Genomic DNA, 21,016 nt, shown 5'->3' with positions numbered 1-21,016 from the left:
CAGCTTCTTCTCTGTGTGTTGGTCACTGAGCAGGTTTGTGTAATTAAACACTGTTTAAAGTAGAGATGGCTCCTGACAGTCACTTCCTGTTTGTTTCTATACTTATCAACTGTCCAACGTGTTTCAATAAGAATGTGTCTTATTTTGAAAACCTGAGGAGGACGAGTGCTCGGCCTCAGTCCACATGTTATTTACTGACACTTTCTTAGTGATCAGGAGCAGGTGAGTGCAGGTGAATGGAGTTGATGAGGTGGACGTGACTGACAGGCTGGGTGAGTGACAGATGACTGAGGAACAGTGAGCAGAGCAGAACTGAGACAATTTAAATAAATGATGACCCAATAAGAAAGAAAGTCTGAAAAGTGAAGAAGGATTTAAATACGTCAGAGTCTCCAGTCGACAGTTTGGACTCTCCAGTCCAGAACACAGCAGCTTCACTCCTGAATCCTGCAGCTCGTTGAAGCTCAGATCCAGTTCTCTCAGATGTGAGGGGTCTGACTTCAGAGCTGAGGCCACGACTTCCCAGTGAGTCTCTGAGAGTTCACAATCACCGAGTCTGTAATTAAAGAAAATATCAAATCTGTGAGAAATAAATCAGAAAACACAACATTCATACAAAACGTGATCATGTGACCGTCACCCTGGTAAATCCCCTCTTTGTTAAAAACTCCTCAAGAGAATCCTTTCTGATTTGGTTCAAGCGTTCATTCAGACTAACAGAGGAACTCATTAGATTCAAGTGGTCAAAGGTCAGAGGTCAAAGGTCAAGGTCACAGAACATGTTCATTGCCTCTTGAACATGATATCTCAAGTCTGTCTTCAGTGGATTTCTTCACATTTTGACTCAAAGAGAAACTGATTAGATTTCAGTGGTCAAAGGTCAAAGGTCACAGTGACCTCATATTATTGTGAAGTCAACATGTCAGGAACCTGGAGGGACGGACACTGCACTGGTTGGTGGTGGAGGACAAACGCAGAGTGGGAACTCTGGTTTCACAAGAAAGAAGAATAAACTATATTTCCTGCTTCTTCAGTTTCAAGGAACCGTCAGTGATTCAGTGATCGTCTCCTCACTCTGTGCTGTGTGATCATATATATATATAAATATATATATACACAGTATATACAATAATCTCCTTGGACCCCACATGGTCATCACATTGGATTTCACTCTCCACATCTGATCTAGTTGTTCTCAAATGTACATGAGAACAATGAGAATGTTTATATACATAATAATAATAACACAGACACACACACACACACACACACTGAGTGTATTTGAAGAACGACTCATCTCCACTGATTGAACATGTTATTGATCATGACTGGACTCACATAAACTTCTTGCAGTTCCTCACAGCTGGGATCAGTCTCCGTCGACCCTGTTTTGATGTGTTGAACTTCTTCAGGTCCAACTCATCCAGAACCTCCTCTGACATCTGCAGCATGTAGGCCAGAGCTGAGCAGTGGATCTCAGAGAGTTTCTCCTTTGATCTGTTCTCTGAAGTCAGGAACTGTTTCATCTGCTGATGAACTGAGTGGTCGTTCATCTCAGTCAGACAGTGGAAGATGTTGATGCTTCTGTCAGGAGAAATGTCATAACTCTTCATCTCCTTCAGGTTGTTGATGACTCTCTGGATGATCTCTGGATTGTTCTCTGTCCGACCCAGCAGGCCTCCTAAGACTCTCTGGTTGGACTCCAGACTGAGGCCGTGAAGGAAGCGAACAAACAGGTCCAGATGACCATTTGTACTGGTGAGGGATTTCTCCATGGTTCTCTTCAGGAGGTCCTCCAGGGAGAAGGTACTGTCTGTTTTCCCATATGTTCCCAAGAAGTTGTTGAGTTCTCTTCTGTTCCTCTCAGTGTAACAGTGGAACATGTAGACTGCAGCCAGAAACTCCTGAACGCTCAGATGAACAAAGCAGTAGACTGATTTCTGGAAGATCACACACTCTCTTCTGAAGATCTCAGTACAAACTCCTGAGTACACCGAGGCCTCTGTGACATTAAGACCACACTGCTCCAGGTCTTCTTGGTAGAACATGATGTTTCCTTCCTCCAGATGTTTCAGTGCCAGCCTCCCCAGCTTCAGGAGAACGTCCCTGTCAGCCTCCGTCAGCTGCTGTGGACTCGTCTCATGTCCCTCACCGTACTTGTTGTTCTTCCTCTTTGTCTGAACCAGCAGGAAGTGTGAGTACAGGTCAGTCAGGGTCTTGGGCAGCTCTCCTCTCTGGTCTGTGGTCAACATGTGCTCCAGAACTGTAGCACTGATCCAGCAGAAGACTGGGATTTGACACATGATGTGGAGGCTCCTGGACGTCTTGATGTGTGAGATGATTCTGCTGCACAGCTCTTCATCACTGAATCTCCTCCTGAAGTACTCCTCCTTCTGGGCCTCAGTGAAGCCTCGTACTTCTGTGACCCTGTCAACACATGCAGGAGGGATCTGATTGGCCGCCGCAGGTCTGGAGGTTATCCAGACGAGAGCCGAGGGAAGCAGATTCCCCCGGATGAGGTTTGTCAGCAGCACGTTGACTGATGACCTCTGTGTGACCTCAGACACAAGCTCCCTGTGGTTGAAGTCCAGAGAAGGTCTGCTTTCATCCAGGCCGTCAAAGATGAACAAAGGTTTACAGACAGCGAGCGTCTCTGCAGTGAGCTTCTGTAACTCTGGATGGAAAACATGGAGCAGCGTGAGAAGACTGTGCTGCTGGTCCTTCACCAGGTTCAGCTCCCTGAACGAAAGCACAGCCAGCAGACCCACATCCTGGTTCTCTAAACCCTCTGCCCAGTCCAGAGTGAACTTCTGCACCGAGAAGGTTTTTCCAACGCCAGCGACTCCGTTGGTCAGGACGACTCTGATGCTGCTCTGCTGGTCAGTGGAGGCTTTAAAGATGTCGTGGACCTTGATGGGAGTGTCGTGGAGGATCTTCATCTTGGAAGCCGTCTCAAGCTGCCTCACCTCATGTTGAGTATTAACCTCTTCACTCTGTCCCTCTGTGATGTAGAGCTCAGTGTAGATCCTGTTGAGGAGGGTTCTACTTCCTGTTTCATCACTTCCTTCAGTCACATGTTCACATCTCCTCCTCACACTGAGCTTATGTTCATCTGAAACCTCCTGCAGACCACGATCTGCTGAAAGACAAGAAACAATGTGAGAGACAGAGAATCTGAGAATCTGCTGATTGTTTTCATCAGATACAGAAAAACTACAGAAAATAAAAGCTTTTTAACTTTGTGCTTTTCTAACGATGTTAAATGTTGATGCTGTATGAAGGAACAAAATAAAACCACATGTGCTGTTGTCAGAAGTGAAGACATCAGCAGACACATGTACAGTGCTGCTCTGACCGGCTGTCTGACCTCCAGCTCCTGTTCTGGATCTTTTTCCACACTGGGGACAGGAGGAGTCTCCTGAAGAACCAGACTGGTCCCAGTATGAGGTGATGCACCGTCTGCAGAACCAGTGTCCACAGCTGGTGGAGACTGGATCCTTCAGGACGTCCTGACAGGAAGCACAGCAGGACGACTGCTCCTCCTCAGAAACATGACTCCTCTTCCTCTCCCTGTGAAGACATGTCCTGACAACTCACATGTCACAGTCACAGGTTGTCATCACTTCTGTCAAGGAGGTTTTGTTTTCACCCAGTATGTTTGTGTGGTGGTTGGTTCGTTAGTGGGATTATAAAAAACGACAGATTACCAGTAAACTTGGTGGAAGGTTGTGGTCTGTGAACCAGATTGGGGGAGGGGGGGGGGGGGGGGTCCTCTTTCCCAGACATGTTCAGAGGACTGATGTTTACCAGTGTGTGGAATTTGGTGCAGATCCAAATCAAAATGAGTCTCTAGTGGATTTCAAAGTGGTTTCATAAGGAGCGTGTTGGTTCTTGGTGGAGGTCTGAGCTCTTTGAGTGATTCTGAGAGATTAGTCACCAACTTCAATGAAGCTGTGTCCTAATGCAGGGGCCACACTAGAGGAAACTAGATCCTCTTCAGAGCAGGTCCCTGTAGAAACAGTCTCTTACTCTGTGTGTGAAGGTCCAGGTTCTTTACTGAAGAAAGGAGGAGGAGCCATGGACCGGTCACTCTTCAGAGACAGACAGCTGGACCCTGGAGACTCTGCTCTCAGTCTCTGGTCCTGACCTCTGCAAACACAAACATGTTTTTATTCAGAACACATCAGTCACTGGTTCATTCTGTGAGGATTCAGTTTGGAGCTTCACATGTTTGTAGCAGGTCTCTTACTTTGTGGTTGAGGGTCCAACTTGCTCTGAAGTGTCCTCGTCCATGTTGCACCGGCTGCGGCTCAGTTGTGGTTCAGGCCACGCTGCTCTTCTAGATATTCAAGGTCTGGTCTATTTCCTTCTGGTTCTTTGCTCAGTTTACAGCAGAACACAGTGAAATGATCTTTCACACCAGTTTCAATGTTTATCTGTTGAAAACATAGCAAACACAAATATTTGCAACACTTCCTGTAGCCTACCAATTTCAAAATAAAAGCACTCCAGCGTTTCTGTCAACTGAATAAATTCGTTTATTTTTTTATGTTTTAATAGTGAAATTGATGCAGGGCTTCATAGTGTGTAGTACTGGTTTTCATTTGAGTACACAGGAATACTTATATACAAGGAAAAACAGTGATCACATCAGAAACCTCAGGAAGTCTGTAGTTACAGTTGCAATCAGAAACATTCAACCCCCAAAAGATTTTAAGGATTTATCAATTACAGTTTTTTCAAAGAGCAAGATTTTGCTTCGGATGACTTCTTTACGAATTGAGTGATACATAAAATCAACACAAAAAATGCATGATATAGTATTACGTGTGTAACAGTATATTTTGTTAAGATAGCCATGTCACAATTATTCAACCCCTATATAATATTGTTGTTTTTAAAGGTGTCTGACAGTTTTTATGGCCTCAACTCTATAATGATCCATCATTTGCTTCAGCTGTGATGCAAATATAAACCTGACCTTGAAGGCATTCAAGGTGAGTTGCAACCATGGGAAAAACAAAGGAGCTTCCACAAAAGCAGAGACCGGAGATAATTTCCTCAAACCTGAAGGGCCTTGGGTATAAGAAGATTTCCCAAAAATGTATATTCCAAGAGACACCATTGGGAGCATTATAATGAAGTTTAAAACTTATGGAGCAGCTTCAAACCTGCCTGGCCGTCGAAGAAAGCCCAACATTTCATCAAGGGTCCTCAGCCACTTAGTCAGAACAACTCAGATAAACCCCTGTGTGACTGCAAGACACCTACAGGATGACCTGATGAAGGCTGGTACAAGTGCTTCAGTGGCAACTATAAGACGTGCACTGAATAATAAAGGACTTCACGGCCGGACTCCAAGACGCACTCAGCTCTTGACCTCAAGCAACATCAAAAGTCGACTAGAATATGCCAGGAGGAATTTGGATAAGACGACTGAGTTTTGGGTGACAGTTCTATGGACTGATGAAACCGAACTGGAACTATTTGGACATATGGACCAGCCGAAGTCTGGCATGTGAAAGGCCAAGCTTATGACCAGAAGAATCCCCAAGGTCAAGCCTGATGGTGGGTCATTGATGATGTTGTGCTGTTTTTCAGCGGCAGGAACTGTCAATCTTGATCGTGTAGCTGGCATCATGGATTCTCAGAAATACCAGGCGCTTTTTAAGGAGGAATGTGATGCCTTCTGTTTACAAATTAAACCTTGGTGATCATTGGACTTTCCAGCAAGACAATGACCCAAAGCCCAATTCCAAGTCAAGCAAAGCTTGGTTGAGAAAAAGCTCCTGGAACGTCCTGGAGTGGCATTCACAGTCACCAGATTAAAATCTGAATGAAAATCTTTGCATGGATTTAAAGAAGGCAGTTGCAGCACGGAAGCCATCAAACATCACTGATCTTGAGGCTTTTGCACTTGAAAAATGGGCAAAGATTCTGATCGAGAGGTGTAATATGCTTGTCCGCACTTACAGAAAACGTTTGGTAGAAGTTATAAAAGCTAGAGGATGCATCACAAAGTACTGAAGCTGGGGGGTTGAATGATACTGAACACGCACATGTGTTAAGAGTTACATTTTTCATTCGAACTTCAAAGTTAATTCAACTTCTGTTACTCAAATATGTATCAATACATATCTTTTGTTGTTTAATGAGTTTTTTGTCATCTATTGGCATAATCTGTCATCTACATCACTATAATGTCTTTTGAGGTGAGGGGGTTGAATATATCTAATTGCAACTGTATATTAAAAGTAAAAAAACTTCAGGTGAAGGACGATAGGCTCTCTCTCTCAGTACATTCTGGGAGTTTGTTGGTGGAGTTTTGTTGAGCGTGTGAGAGTTGGTCGATTTTTCGCAAATTGCTCTAGTTATATTCTAAACTGTGTGTTTGTATGATTGTGTAGTTGTTAGTTGTTGTATTGTTAGTGTGTCTATGACTGTTTGGTGGTGAGTGAGCCGTGTGTTCGCGGCGGGATGGCGTCCTTTGGGCCGCTGTCCTTGTCTCTTAGACACGGAGTGAGGCTGGTCCCGGAGCAGGACGTCTCGGTGGAGCAGGTGTTGTTGGCGGTAGGAGAGCAGGTGGGGTACGGGAACATCTCCTACGCATCACGTACAGTGTTGCCACAGTTACTTTACAGATTACTTGAGATTAAAAGTAACTAAGTTAGATTACAAGTTACTTTATTAGTTACATTCAGCAGCTGCCGACAACACCCCCGCTGCCTCAACATAAAAATGAAAACCGGTTTTGCCATCACTCACTTTATTAGAAACCGCCGGAGGGGCCCCCCGGGAACGGAGGGTTCCTCCAGCGGGCGCCATAGCTGAAGTGATCTGCGAGAAGGGACCGACACGCGTCCAGAGTCGTTGCCGACTGTGGGGAGGTGGGTCACAAGCGGATCTCATGTCCCCGCAGACAGCACGCGGCGGGGCCCACTGGGGTTACTGTTGCTGCCGGGGGAGAGGAGGCTGTTCCTCCGGAGCTCAGCGAGGCAGGCGGCTCCGCGCCGGCTGTAGGTGCTGCCGGGGGCCCGGTGGACGAGTCCGCTGCTGTAGGCGGCTCGGTGTCTCAGGTGAGCACAGCAGGACAGGTGAGCACTGAAGATATAATGGTGGTCACGGGTGTTAAAGGTTCTACTGTGGTCGGGGATGAGGGTGGTAGCGGCCCGGTGCCCGGTGGCTCTATGGTAGGAGATGATTCTGATCGTCAGCCCTGCTGCTGACGGGTAGAGAGAGGAGAGTGGACTGCTTCTTTCCTTCAAAACACCGGTGCTGGGTGTTTTCAGCTCTTCTGGGAAGAAGCAGCTTCATGTCAGCTGTGTGAAGGTGCTGAACCTTCACTCTCTGGCTGGAGTCAAGGAGATGAGGTGGACTGAGGATTCTGCTGCAGGCTACACCCCTGAAGGCAGGTGGAGGGTCCTGTATAAACTTCCTGTTGAAAAACGGGTGGGTGACCTCCAGTGGAGGATTATTCATGGAGCTTTAGCTACAAACAGACACAGAGCTCACCTGGACCCGAGCGCTGGGGAGGGATGTGGTTTCTGTGGTGTCAGGGAGACTCTAGAGCACCTAGTGGTGACTTGTCCTCCACTAGAGGGTTTATTTAGACAACTGCATCAGTGGGTGGAGGCTCTGGGGGAGAATTTGTCTCTCCCTTTGTTTGTTTTTGGGCCTAAATACAAAAAAAGAAACAGAGAAACGATCGTCCTGGTTAACTTCCTGTTTGGTTAAACTGGCCAACTGGAAGAGCAGGAAGAACCAGATGTTGGGGGTAGGCTGTGTCTCTCTCTCTCTACAAATTGTGTCACTTCCTATTTCCCTGATGTCACAGGAATCAGGACAAACAAGTTCAAGAAACACACCCAAAAATACCCAGCAGGGACAACCCCCCCCCCCCACACACACACACGCACACACACACACACACACACACACACACACACACACACTCAGGTGACTGTAACGTATGATTGTGAAAACACGTTGTGTTATTAAACACTTGATGAACAGATGAAGATAAAAAGTGAAGCTGTGAGTTAACTCTGTTAATTAGTCCTTTGAAGGCTCTTTGATCCAGACCTGCTGTTCACATCTGTCTCTGGGATCCGATCACATGACGTCTGTCACCAGGTGTGAACTGACAAACTTAGAGTCATGTGATCAGCAGACGGATGTTAACAGCAGGTGTGAGAGTGAGACAGTAAAACTTTCAGAAAGTTGTGTTCACACTCACCTGCTCACTTTCCTTCCTTCTGCTCGTCCAGGTGAAAATGGAGTCTGACACTTCCCTGTTCTCAGGCTCCTCCTCCCTGTGGAACCAGTTCACTCTTGAAAAACAACCTGTTCAAAGTCCAATTGTTTTATTTTGATGGTTTTGATGTCGATGACAATCTTAGGATCATGTATTTAGTTCATAATGGACGGTGTGGGATCATGAATCCAGATCTTCACTTTCACACTGAGTCCTGACTGGGAGCGTCTCCTGGGACTGAGCCGTACAATGAGATTCATCATGATGTTTAAATGAGCCTCAGAAACTCTGGAGTCAAACACGTCTTCATCATATGAACTCGATGAAGACGTGTTTCCTTGAGATCGGTCTGATTCGTCAATAGTTTGTTAAAATGTGGAAAACTCCCAAACGGCCCAACTCCATCAAATGAAGCCTGAGCTCAAACCCATGTTTCCTCTGTGAGTTGAAGGTTGTTATATTTGGTGTTGGAGCTGAATGTGTGACTCCATCTGCAGAACTCTGCCACGTCAGGTCACATTCATACAGTCCAGTCACAGTGTGGATTATAGATCTATAGAAATACAGCTGCATTGTGATGCATCATTTGACCGTTGTGTATTTCAATAACTGCTGAGATTTGCATCCCCTTCTTTTCTCTGACTAGACGAGTGTTCGATGTATGAAATGATCCAAGTAGAAACAGTACCAGTGTTTGACCACAAGGTGTCAGCAAAGAGCCAGAGCACCTGGCTGCAGACAACATGGTTTTCCCATCAAGTCTAAACTGGATGAACTGGAATTCCGCCATAGAAACTACTTTCTATGAAAACAAGAAATAAAACTGATGTGAGTGTAAATTCTATTTCACAGAAAACTTGACCAAAGCCTTGATCATCTTTTCATTGGATTTATTTGACATGTAAGTTGTGATTTAGTGTTTTATTCACATACAGAATAAAACAAGTTGATCTCAAAGCTTGTTGGAGAATAGTGACGTTAAAAAACAGTTTTTATCTGTTTGAAAAGGAAAGACCAACTGGGGTGGGGGGTGGGACAATGTTTTGTATGTTTTCTACTTGTTGGTTTGTTTGTTTGTATGTTTGTTTATATTGCAAAAAAAAAAAAAAAAACATGCATCTATTTGTAAAGGTCATGTAACATGATGTGATGTGTTTCAATAAACAGATTTATAAAAAAAAAAAAAAAAAAAAAAAAAAACAGTTTTTATTTGATTCAAAGAAAAACACACGTTTGTTTAAGTATAAACACAAAATACTAAACTCTAACACATGAAGGAAGAAAACCATAGAAAATAGAGTTCTTTAATAAACATCATGAATAATAATTATTAGTCACATGGCAGAACTGATAAGATGCACATACCAGGTATTTTCAAGAAAGGTCCTTTTCATGAGTGCGTCTCCACTCAGGCCTTTAATCCACCCACTGTAATAAGTATGAGGTCTAGATCTCTTCAGTGTAGATCAGCAACACATAAATACATGTAGATCATGATGATTTTAAGATAATATGAATATCATATCTGACACAGAGTTTGTCTTTTAAAGTGTCAACAACAAGGATCCATGATGAAACAAGTCACACACCAAAGAATCTTGGAGCCTTTGTGATGAGCTGGTTTATAATTCAGAGCGTAGACTGTAAATAAAGATGGACGACATGACAGCTCCCAAAAGTGAAGCCAAAGCGTCTCAACTGCCCCCTGGTGGCTGGATGCTGAACTGCTGAACTGCAAAAAAAATAACAATCCAAGTAGACGTTAAATAAAAGTTGTTTCTGTCATTTCAGGTCGTTCTTCTCTCTCTGATGTTTGTTCAAGTGTTTCTGATCAGTTTGGTTTGAATCAGTTATTTGATGATATAGAAACAGGCTGAGACGTGATGATTGACAGCTGACACTGACTCCTGATTGGTCGAGCCTGTGTACGGGTTCGACCTGGATACCACGGCTCCATCCCCCGATCAGACTGGAACTCTGAATGAGGTCATCATCGTGAGGTGGAAGTGTTCGTACGTGAGATGTTTGGACTTGATTTCTGGATCGAGGGAGAAGTGGAGACGCTTTGCAAAACTTTATTTCCAGTCTGTGATTCAGACGCCTGAGGACGTCCTGCTGCTCTGAACTTGGAGAACCACAGGTTCCAGCTGCTGTTGGTTCCAAACCACAGTGAACGCTGCTGGTAACACCAGTTCAGAGACAAGTCACGTTTCCTACACTGCTATTTCCACGGTGTCTAATATTCAGGTTAAGTATAGACTACTCTCTGTTTTATATTACACTCAGTCTTTAATGCATTTTGCTCCAAAACAAAGCGTTGTTGTCCTCTGAGTTCACAGGAGCTGTTGTCCTGAGTCTCTGTCCTGCAGCCGACTAGAGAGGAGGCTCGGGGGGGTTGTTCCTCCTCACCCGAGCTTTCCTGCTCTCCTGTTTCAGCTTCAGAGTGCGGAGCTTCTGCTGCCGGCGCTTCTCTCGGTACCACAGCTGCTCACAGTACTCGTCCACGCTCAGACTGTTGCTCCCCACCATGTGCAGGTCCTTGTAGCTCCGGTGCTGCGGCAGCCACGAGTTCCTGAGTCCCGGCAGAGACGCCGGGGGGGGAGGGCCCGGGAACACGGGTAGGGCCCCCCCCGCCGGGCCAGCCTTCCCGTGGCTGGGGCCGTGGCTCTGCTGGTGTGGGGCAGCCGGGTGGAGGCTGTGGTTGGGGATGATGTGAAGGCGGTAGCGGGCCAGGACCTGGCTGTAGGAGTGCTCGTGGCTGGTGCAGGTGTAGAGGCCTGCGTCAGCCAGCTCTAGGCGTTGAACCAGCAACCCACGCTTCATGTGGAGAGAGCGGTGGTCATCGCTGAGAGGACGCTGACAGAGAGAGAGAGGATGTTTAGAGCAGAGGACGGAGCTTCTTCACTGATCTGCTCATGGAGAGACAGTTGGTGTCACGTGTCAAGAAGGAGACTTCCACCAAAGAAATAGTCCCTTTACTGAGAGTCTGATTCTCTTCCTCCCATTATGCAGCAGTAGTCTTCAGATTTGATTTTATCGTGTTAAACTAAAAAGATCAGGTTTACGTTTAAGTCTTTTTCATGTTTTAAACACATGATCTGTGATTTGCTGCCACTAGGGGGCGTCTCAATCAGAACAAGACCAACAGACTCTTTCAGTAATGTCTCCAAATCAGTCTTATATTATTATATACGTATTATTATTATATAAGTATCACAGGTCAGATCACACATTTCATTCAGAGAGGCTCAGATTCTCTTTAACTTGAACTCACTGTTTGTTTAGCCTTCCAAATTACTGCAGCTCTTTATTCATCACCATTTGTTTATCTTAATAATATTTGTCTTCTTTTTATTCTGTTGATTTTATTGTTTCTATTGCTTCTAACTGGACGTTTGTTTTGTGGATTCATTTCATCCATCACGATTTGGAAAAGTTGCAAATGTAACATGAAACTGAGGAATTACACATCAATGTTCAGGGTTCTAGAAACCTGTGGAATCATTTGAAAAGGATCAGAGTTGCATCATGTTTGTGTTTTTACAGCCACATCCCTCCTGAAAGCTTCTTCCTGTCTTTGAAAAGAAGATGGTCACAGTCTAATAGTGTTTAAGTCTCTATGCTTCAAGGAGAAGTGATTTAACATCAGGTTAAAGCTGGAACGTTCTTCTTCCTGAACCAGAGACACCAGCAGCAGGTTTCATGGGGACAGAAGGTTTCCTGGTTCAGACTCACTCTGTCCTCAGTTGTCTTCGAGCTGCTCGTCCACCGGAGCTCGGCCTGAGGCGACCGAGGAACGCACTCCAGGAAGGTGGAGTTTCCTTCTACGCCGTACAGAGACTTCTCCTCCACAGAGGCAGAGTCTGACGGGGAGAAACATTTAGAGCATTGAGAGTTTCTGCTGCAGATCATGGGAAATACTCAGGATGTGATTCATGTGAATCTGAAAAACTATAAGAATCAGTTTTTCTTGGAAACACGTTCTAAACAGGAAGAGAGAGTAAAGAGAAGAAGACACATCAACACCTCATGGGAACATTTCTGAGATCAGAAATAAAAGATGTGAAAAACTTTATCATTTCTTTAACTTGATCAAGTTTTTAACATCTTGAATCTAATCTAATCTAATCTAATCTAAAAAAAACCTTCAATAATCTTAACTGTTGAAGCAGAGGAAGCTGCAGTTACACAGAACAGCCTCTAGAGGGCGCCTCGTTTCTACCTGCAGCAGAGAATATTCAAGAAGGAATTTTAACTGTAACTGTATTTTAGTTTTATTCTGTTGTGCAACAATTCAAACATTAGTTTTGCAGAGATAAGAATAAACATTTGAAAAATGTTCTTGTAAAATTAATTATTGTACAAAATTAACCTCAAACTGTTTAAATATTCAGAGTTTCCCTGTTGAATTCAACAGAAAATAGAATTTACTATTAGCGATGAAATTTTTGAAGAAAGCTAAATAAGGGAAAAAATTCCAACATTAAATTCTTAGTTCAGTAATTATGTGGATCAACCTGTGACTTTAGAGCGAAACATTAAAGTTCCACAACAGACGTGAAGAAGCCTCATCAAGGCTGTGATTATAACATGTCACACTTCAGCAGGTCCTTCTCTCCCTCTGGGCATCGGGTTGTGGGAGATCAGTTTGGATCCTGATGAAATAAATCCAGACTGATTTTTATATTATATTTATTTATATTGTTTGATTCCATCCAGTTGGGCCTTGGTGAAGGTGTGAGCTCGACTGAGGGACATTCTAATGAAATAAACACACAACCCATTGAAGAAGCTGCTCAGACTGAACCCAGTATGAACTGGAGCTTCTGGATGGATCCAGACTGGAGAATCAAACACAGTTGTGGATTCATGCAGATTTCTGATGGAGCCAGTGGCCAATCAGCTGAAACCACCATGGCTCTGCATCCCATCGCTGTGGCACTTCTAAACCCAGGATCCATCACCCACAGTGTGTATGTGGGAACCCTCCTGAGATCATCTGATATAAAGAGACTTCACATCAGACGGAGGAAACTCACCGTCCTCTGTGACTGGGCACTGACTCCAGGGGTCTCCATACTTCACATCCTGTCTCCGTGCCCTCCTAACACCAAACCAAGGGAAAGTCAGACGTCCATGTGGTAACTGCTCTGAACGAGTTGTGTCCTCATTACCCCTCCGTCCCTCTCTACCTCTTGCTGCTGTGGAAGAACCTGGAGCAGGTCTGTCCATCCCAGGAGCAGTAGGGGTCCCTGGCCAGACAACACTCAGCACAGTCCGTCCCGTACAGCTCGCACCTCTGGAGCCCCAGCTGGGCCACGCCGAGCTCGCTGGACACGTACAGCTGCTGCTGTGGTCGAGACGGACGACACAGAGAGACACTGATTTCATTGAGGGAGTTAACTGGACTGTCTTCAGGCTCTAATGTGTTCATGTTTAATCAGATGTTTTCTGTGCATGTGAATAAAAGAGTGAGGACGAACCCTCTTGGTGGACAGCTCCATGCTCAGGACGGGAGTCGGACTCTGAGGAATAACAAGAAAAATGGACTGTTAATGAAGAGCCAGACTAATACATGGGAGTTTGATAACAATCACATTTCTATGAATCTGATTTTCATTGTAGAAATTCAGAGAAGAGCAAAACAACTTTTCACATCTGGTTCATTTCTCCTGAAGTCAAATGGGATTTTGGTTTGGTGCCTGAGATCGAGTCCTTTTGTGTCGTTAATCCACTGAACATGAAAACCACTCGTCTCCCTCCTCTTCCTCACAGCCGGGTGGTTAATGTGTGTGTGTTTCTAACTCGGCCTCAGGAGCAACAAACCTCACTGTCTGCAGACAAACCTGGAAAAGAAGGCGTCGGCCTCATGTGACCGACTCACAACTGGTTACTGGTCTTTAACTGAAGTGATCTTTGAGCCGTGCAGAGGTCGAGGTTAACGTTAAAGGCTGCGGCCTCGCTCTGAGGTCAGAACTCCAATGAGTCTCTCTCTTCATCAGAGGGATAATTACCCCCCAGCTCCATTTTTCTGGACCACTGCCTCATTTCACCGTCTCACAGAGGAGAGTCAGTGACCCCCGACCGCTGTGAAGGAGCCGAGGGGCAGATGAAGGAAAATCAAACCCACCAACCACAGCCTCCCACCTGGAACCCAGTGAGGAAGCAAACAACCAGTTCCTCCTGCAGCCGTCACTTCCAGCTCTTTACGAGCAGAAGGACTCAGTTCCTGTCTCAGTTAGAAGGAAACCATGAGCGTCTGGTTTCCTGTTTGTTTGAGCTCGTTCTCTTTTCTCTTCACCTGCGCAGGGTTTTCATTCTCTTTCCCTTCTCTTACATCCTCTCCTTGTTTTTCCTCCTCCTCATCTTCTTCATCTGTTTAAAAACAAAAACACAAAAACGTGCTTTTCCTATTTTCTGTCATGACTCTGCTCGTCTTCCTGGTGCGTTTGTAAACAGAGAGGATCTTGGGAAATGTGCGTCCTGATATCTGCTCTTCTCTTTTAGAGACGGTGTAGTTGGCATCAGGTCAATCTGCAGTGAAGCCCCTCAGGACACAGGGCCACGTGTGCACATATAATGGAACCAGCTCAAATCACTGTACTTCCTGTGAGAGGTGTTTCTGTCCCTGGATCAGAAGCAGCATTAAAACTTCATTCACAGATGAGTTTCACCTTGAAGACGCTCAGCTCCTCCAGAATGATCTCCTCTGGGTCCCAGGAGTCTGTGGTGACCGACACCACCTTCACCACCTTCCCATCATCTGCACCACGACAGGAGAGAGTTCAGGTCAACGCACATTTCATATTCACGATGATCAGAATAACAACACAAAAACAACTCATCGATAAAACATCAGATAAACTTCAATTCTCACAAACGAGAAGTGAGAGAAAGGTCATGGAACATTCTTCAACTGTCGCAACGGTAACACAGGACACATCCCTGTGTGACACGGGGGGTGGAGCCTGACTGAGAGCTCGAGGTCACGCCCACTTGTACCCATTGGACACTAGCAGCTGTCAGTCACACTGTGGTGTACCCCCCTAGAGACTGAGACATAAACTCCTGAATGTTTACTGACGTTATAAAGTGAGAAGTAGAGTCACTTTCTATAGAAACCACCAGAGGAGTCGCCCCCTGCTGGTCACTACACAGAAGACAGGATTCAGGTGCTTCAGCATCGGCTTCACTTTCTGAACTCGGAGTCTGCGTCAGCTGTGTAGCGCCCTCTGCAGGTCTGGAGGAGCTTTGTCAAGTCTGTAACAGTGATCACAGCTCGGCCTAAGAGAATAAAATTAAATAAAGTAATAACCTGCAACACAAACTGAACATTATAAGTAAACATAAACACTGATAGGCTTGAGAAGATGAGACCCAGCCTCCCTCTAGCCCCCCCTGCTGGTTCACACTGGTTCTCTGTGCACAACCTGCAGCTCCTCAGTCCAACCAGGTCTCCACTGAGGACCTCTGACATCACATGGGTTCAATTCTTCATTCTTTAGTTAGAACACCTGAGTTTGTGAAGCTCCAGGCTGCAGCAGCACGCCTGACGTCCATTAAAGTGTTTACGTTCAATCAAAGGACAGTTATGACTCAGTGGTTTATTTTTAGGACCTGCAGTGAGTGGAGGTCAAGGTTCATCAGGCTGAGAACTTCACGAGGAAACATGGATCTGGTCCTAAGAGACATCTCCTCTCTCCTCTCTCAGTTTGTATCACTTCAGCTGCTTCAGGCCTCAAAGTAAATTCTCTTCTCCTTCAACTCTTCCATTCAAGGCCGGAGACACGTGCACATCATGGCTTCCTCATCTATCCTGAGATGGTGATGAGTCGCTCGTGCACGTCCTCAGAAATGAACGCCACATATCTGCAAGATGCAAGAAGCCCTTGAGCAGTAGAGGCCGTGTGATGTCACAAGCAAACTCCTCCAGTCACCAGGACTTTTGTTTTCTATTGACAGAACTTCTGAAGTTCTATACGGTCTGAGCTCTGTAGTACACATAGTACACATAGTACACATAGTACACATATTACACACAGTACACATAGTACACATATTACACACAGTACACAAAAGGAACATGTCCATCCGGCCTCTTTCCCAAACTCTCTCTCTGCTCCTCACCTGTTCCCAGGTGTAAGACGTCGTAAGGTCCGTCCTCGGCCTCCACCCTGTCCACCACCACTCTCTTGAACATGCAGGGCGCGTTGACCCGGGTTATGATTGGTCGGCCTCCGAGGGGCGGGACCGGCTCCCACATCAGCTGATGCTGCCGCATGAAGCTCACCACCTCGTCTGGGAAGTCCTTGGTGGATTTGTGGAGAGCGTCGTAGGTCTCACTGGGACACTGGAGGACGAGAGACATGGTGAGAGGGGAGAGGCTGTGTGTGTGTGTGTGTGTGTGTGTGTGTGTGTGTGTGTGTGTGTGTGTGTGTGTGTGAGTTTATGATTTCAAAGACTTGTTCATTCTTGTGATGTCTGTGTACTCACAGCTCCAGGTCTGGGATATGGGATGTGACCTTTGAACTCCACCCAGCGATAGTCGGGACCTTCTTTATGGGCAAACGGTCCGTTGAAAGCTGCACGGATCGACGCCATGGAGTAGACACACACGGCCGAACCACGAAATACAGAACTGTGGACGACAGAGAAGAGGTGTTGGTGGAGGTGGTGAACGACAGAGTGTGAAGAGAGAGGAGGAGGACGGGGACAGTCAGGGAATGTTTTGTATTGAACAGGGACGCTACAGTAAAGAAAGAAAGGGATGAGAGAGTGAAGAGAGAGAAGGAACAGAGAGAACAGGACAGGAAGAGGAAATAAGAAGTGGGAGAGCTTTTATACGTCAGGGTTAAAATAACACAACCGGCCGGGCCTCTTCACCTTTGACCCCGACACACACCCACAGCTCTGATCTGCCTCACCGCTGGGCGTGCACGAGGCTGCCTGGCTGTGGGTCAGTCTGTTTATAATAAACTGAGTAAATATATAATATATATATATTTTTTTATCTATAAATAGAAATATGTTTAATGTCCTTTGCTGCTTCCATCCAGTCCCAGTTATTCAAACGATTCTCTCTCTCTCCTCTCGTCTGTCGGCCATTTGTCTTTCAATCAGCTGAACACAAGGCATGATGGTCAACATGTGTATCTCTTGGGTTGGTGACCATCGGTTGTGTTACTTTACACAATGAGTGCACTATGTAGGGTATAAAAATCATCTCTACATAATCACACAGCTCAATAAAATGTCACTTTATAGTGAGTAGTAATTTAGTGACACAAAAGACCCAATAGAAAGGATTTGTCATGAACGTTTGTGTGTTTCTCGAGGTTGTAGCCTCCAACAAGGACGTGAAGTCTCCAAAGACACTTCTGGAACTTTGAGTCAAGTCATCATGACACGTGCATCACAGCTAAACATCTATATCTAAGTTTCCTGGAGCTGCTGAGTGACGGGCGTGTTCTCACCTGGACGTGCTGAAGACGCCGTAGATGGTTGGATTTTGAGGGTCTTTGGTTTCCAGAACAAAAATGTCCTCTGGAAAAGAAACACAACACACAGTCACAGCATTGAACTTCAACATCATGAATGAGACACTGTTCACTGAGGAGGTCAAGAGGTCAGGGGTCATTGTAAGCTGCTGGTTTGAAAAGACAGGAAAAGATCAATAAATTCAGTTCATTTAAATTTCAATAAATATAAAAAGGCAACAAAGATAAACCGATAGATTCAGAGAGAGTTCACAGCCTCTTTCAAAAAGCTGAGGTGATAAAATACATGGGAGGACAGGGAAGGAAAGGAGGGGACAGATTCACACCGTGTCCTCTTCAGTTCAGAGACAAGAAGATAAAGGAGGAGACGCTGGTTTGTTCCAGAGGTCAAAGAAGAGGTGGAGGGCAGAGAAGGAAGGAAAAGGAGGGACGGACGTTACCCAGCTCATCGAAGTGCGTGTCCACCCCGGACGGTCCGGGGACAGAACAGACGAGTCGGGCTTTGAGGAAGGTCGTCCAGCGGTTGATCAGACTCCTCCTCCCTCCGACGTCGTTCTGGATCCAGATGAAGAGGAAAACATTCTGCTCATCTTCAGGTTGATCAAATGTTTTCATGCTCTGAGGTTCAGAAGACACTTTCCTCAGACTGTCCATTGCTGCAGCTCCTCTTTTCAGCCTCTGTCTCAAACACGTCTAGCACCTGTCTTTTTAAGACCCCCCCCCCCTCCAGATAAAGACAGTCTGTAGGAAATGTCGTCCTCACGTCACCTGGGGAACGTTTTACTACAAACATCACGCTTCCTCTAAAACTGCGTAAACAGGCTTCGAGGATCGTTTCTTCCTGTTTGGTGGGTGTGTCCGATGTATCGTCCAATCAGCATTGACGTGTATATAAACTCCGCCTTATTAAAGAGACAGTGACTCTTGTTAAGTTCAGCAGCTGCTGTTTCACATAAAATATTAGAAGCTGGAACATCAAGTGTCTTTTATTAAGCACGTATTTAAACTCATGTCGTCCACCTCCGAGATTTTCCTCAACAAGAACGACAACAATTCAACGGATCAACGTTTATGTTTAACTAAAGTTTTCACTCCGTTGAGTCGGAGCTGTTAGCGCCCTGGCTTCAGTAGAGGTGAGTCAGACGAGCTGTTTCAGGAGCTTCAGTGTTTTCTCCCTTTACCACAAACTTTGGGCTTTTGAACTTTGCAGAACTTTTATATTCACAAAAAACCTTAATAACAAAGTAGAGAAACCTCCCGTGTCCCTGATCAGTTCTTCTGTGAGCCTGTGGGATGTTAGAGCAGAACAGATTGTTGTGTTGTACATTTTCTCTCTGCCTCTTTCTACCTTGCAGACTCGAGCCACACGACTATAAACCCTCTTGTCCCACTGGCCCGCCTCCACCGCCTTCTCCTTGAAGAAGAAGTACACCTTGTCGTCGTCGGGACTGTGAGTGTCCGGGATGGAGAAGAAGGCGATGAACTCTGGCTCTGAGGGAAAGAGGAGGTGGAGGGAGGGTGAGGAAGAGGAGGAGCGTTAGGGTCGAGGGAAACAGATCATATCTGGATTTCAGATGGAGGGAAGAAGCTCATTGACTCAGGAAGCTGCTGGAATCCTGAACCAAGGCTCAGACTGGTGCGTCTCACCGTTCAGCCAGTTGTGGTCGTAGGCTTCGGTGCGGATGTAGTGTTGACTGCTGCCCTGGATCGTCGTGCGGAAGGTCGCAGCATTTGCTCCCATGAAGTCGACCGAGGTCCCAGCGTACAGTTCACCATCTTCAGGACGAACAACGACAAACCACAGAGTGGAAAGAACAAGTTTATATCAAACATCTCCCTCGTGACATTTGTTTTTGTGCATGGCCAACTGACTCGATAGCGCCACCTAAAGGGCAGCCCCTGCAGCCATTTAAATAAAAATCTGAAAATCTCTGGGCATGTGTATCAGACCCAGACGTACAAAAACAAATTCTTGGACACATATTAGCTAATCACACAAAACGTACTTTAACAAACAGATCGTCTTTGAATGTGGTGAGTGCAACGTAAACACCTTGATGAGGAAACGTACATCTCTTCGTAAAACAGGAAGTTGTTGTAACTTCAGTGAACATTAATCTGCACCAAATGTCACATGAAAGATAAGCCTCCTGGACTCAACACATCTACAAGCCAATATTTAGTATTTGGCTGTTTGTATGAATATAAGCGGTTTATGGAAACCGTGATGCTGCAGCCGGAGCCACCACCTGCAGGGACGAGCATCATGTCGGGTGCTGGGTAGCCTGGATGCCAGATGAACTTAGCCCTGCCCACAACATTTGAGGTCGGGAAGTTCGGTCTGGAGTTGGGGAGAAATTATGCCCGACCGGGCCAACCAGATTGTCAGGGCTGGCTTTATACGATGATGGACAAACATGCCTGCCGCTGGAGAGCTGAGATGTGTAGATGCTGCCATTGAGTCAGTTTTAGAAGACATCGACAGCGCATTCATTTTGAAAGAGGAACAGAGAACGTGGAGGCGTCGGCAAAGCAACACACTAATCCCTATCGCCCCGGCGCTTGGCTGTTCACAACGGACACTGAAGCGACGCTGAACCGCCGGCCAGCGCTAATAATATCACCCGTTGATCCAGAGATTAAAAGCATAAACTTACTTGTTGCTCCAACATTAAGCAACAGCGTCCCAACGTTTGTCTTTCTTTGTGTTGTGTTTATACAACATGTTCCGAGGATCATACAACTCACTGTACTTCTCCACTTCAATTATTAATTTAATGTCTTCCATGTTGAAGAACTTCGCTGTTTGCTCCGTTACATGTCGGGTGTCGAGGGTAAATTACATATTCTCCACTCAAGCCTATGTGGAGAATACGTAGCCCCCCCCCCCCCCCCCCCCCCTCTCTCTTTTTATCTGTATCACTGCTTGTGTGGCTGTAGTGGATGGGCAGAGGGGGACATTTAATAATGTCATTGGTCAAATTAAAACTCCACGACGAAGGGGACTTCAAAGTATGGGATGCATATTTGATCATTTATATCATATAAAATATGTCATCAATATAGTTTAAGATCGTTTTTCAGTGTGTTTCCTGGTGCGATACACTCGCGTCAAGCGCAAAAAATAGACTCGACGCCGAAACGATCTCTGCACGGTGCGAGGCAGCCTTGGCGCAGCGCGGTGCTTCAGCCTCCGGTGTGACCGGCACAAAGTTTTAACATGGGAGTGGATGGGAGCCAGCTGTTATTTAAGGTTGGCGCTGCG

The 21,016-nt window shown here is 45.7% G+C and overlaps 2 protein-coding genes across 2 annotated transcripts in view; both read right to left on the bottom strand.

The window, feature by feature from the left end:
• The window catches only part of LOC128436258 (protein NLRC5-like), a 426,728-nt gene that overhangs the window by 155,303 nt on the left and 250,409 nt on the right, over positions 1 to 21,016 (bottom strand).
• LOC128436265 (semaphorin-3D) lies at positions 9,614 to 18,444 on the bottom strand. Its single transcript, XM_053418030.1, has 10 exons — positions 18,192 to 18,444; positions 17,728 to 17,797; positions 16,748 to 16,892; positions 16,382 to 16,604; positions 14,929 to 15,017; positions 13,738 to 13,779; positions 13,447 to 13,604; positions 13,294 to 13,358; positions 11,990 to 12,117; positions 9,614 to 11,110 (listed from the first exon to the last, which is right to left on the bottom strand). The coding sequence occupies exons 1-10, from the start codon at positions 18,403 to 18,405 to the stop codon at positions 10,628 to 10,630; spliced, it is 1,617 nt and encodes a 538-aa protein (XP_053274005.1). The 5' UTR covers positions 18,406 to 18,444; the 3' UTR covers positions 9,614 to 10,627.

The sequence above is a fragment of the Pleuronectes platessa genome, assembly GCF_947347685.1.
Source record: "Pleuronectes platessa chromosome 2 unlocalized genomic scaffold, fPlePla1.1 SUPER_2_unloc_1, whole genome shotgun sequence".
NCBI classification, from domain to species: Eukaryota; Metazoa; Chordata; class Actinopteri; order Pleuronectiformes; family Pleuronectidae; genus Pleuronectes; species Pleuronectes platessa.
Note: the sequence above shows the minus strand (reverse complement) of the source record. Positions and strands in the feature narration are given on the sequence as shown.

What these genes read in the sequence shown, in the direction of transcription:
- LOC128436265 (XM_053418030.1), bottom strand. Translation starts at nt 18,405, where the DNA reads ATGGACAGTCTGAGGAAAGTGTCTTCTGAACCTCAGAGCATGAAAACA. An exon ending in CACGCACTTCGATGAGCTGG is followed by an intron (nt 17,798 to 18,191) that starts GTAACGTCCGTC and finishes TTTCTTTTCCAG; the next exon opens with AGGACATTTTTGTTCTGGAA. An exon ending in TTCTTCCACAGCAGCAAGAG is followed by an intron (nt 13,359 to 13,446) that starts GTAGAGAGGGAC and finishes GTTTGGTGTTAG; the next exon opens with GAGGGCACGGAGACAGGATG.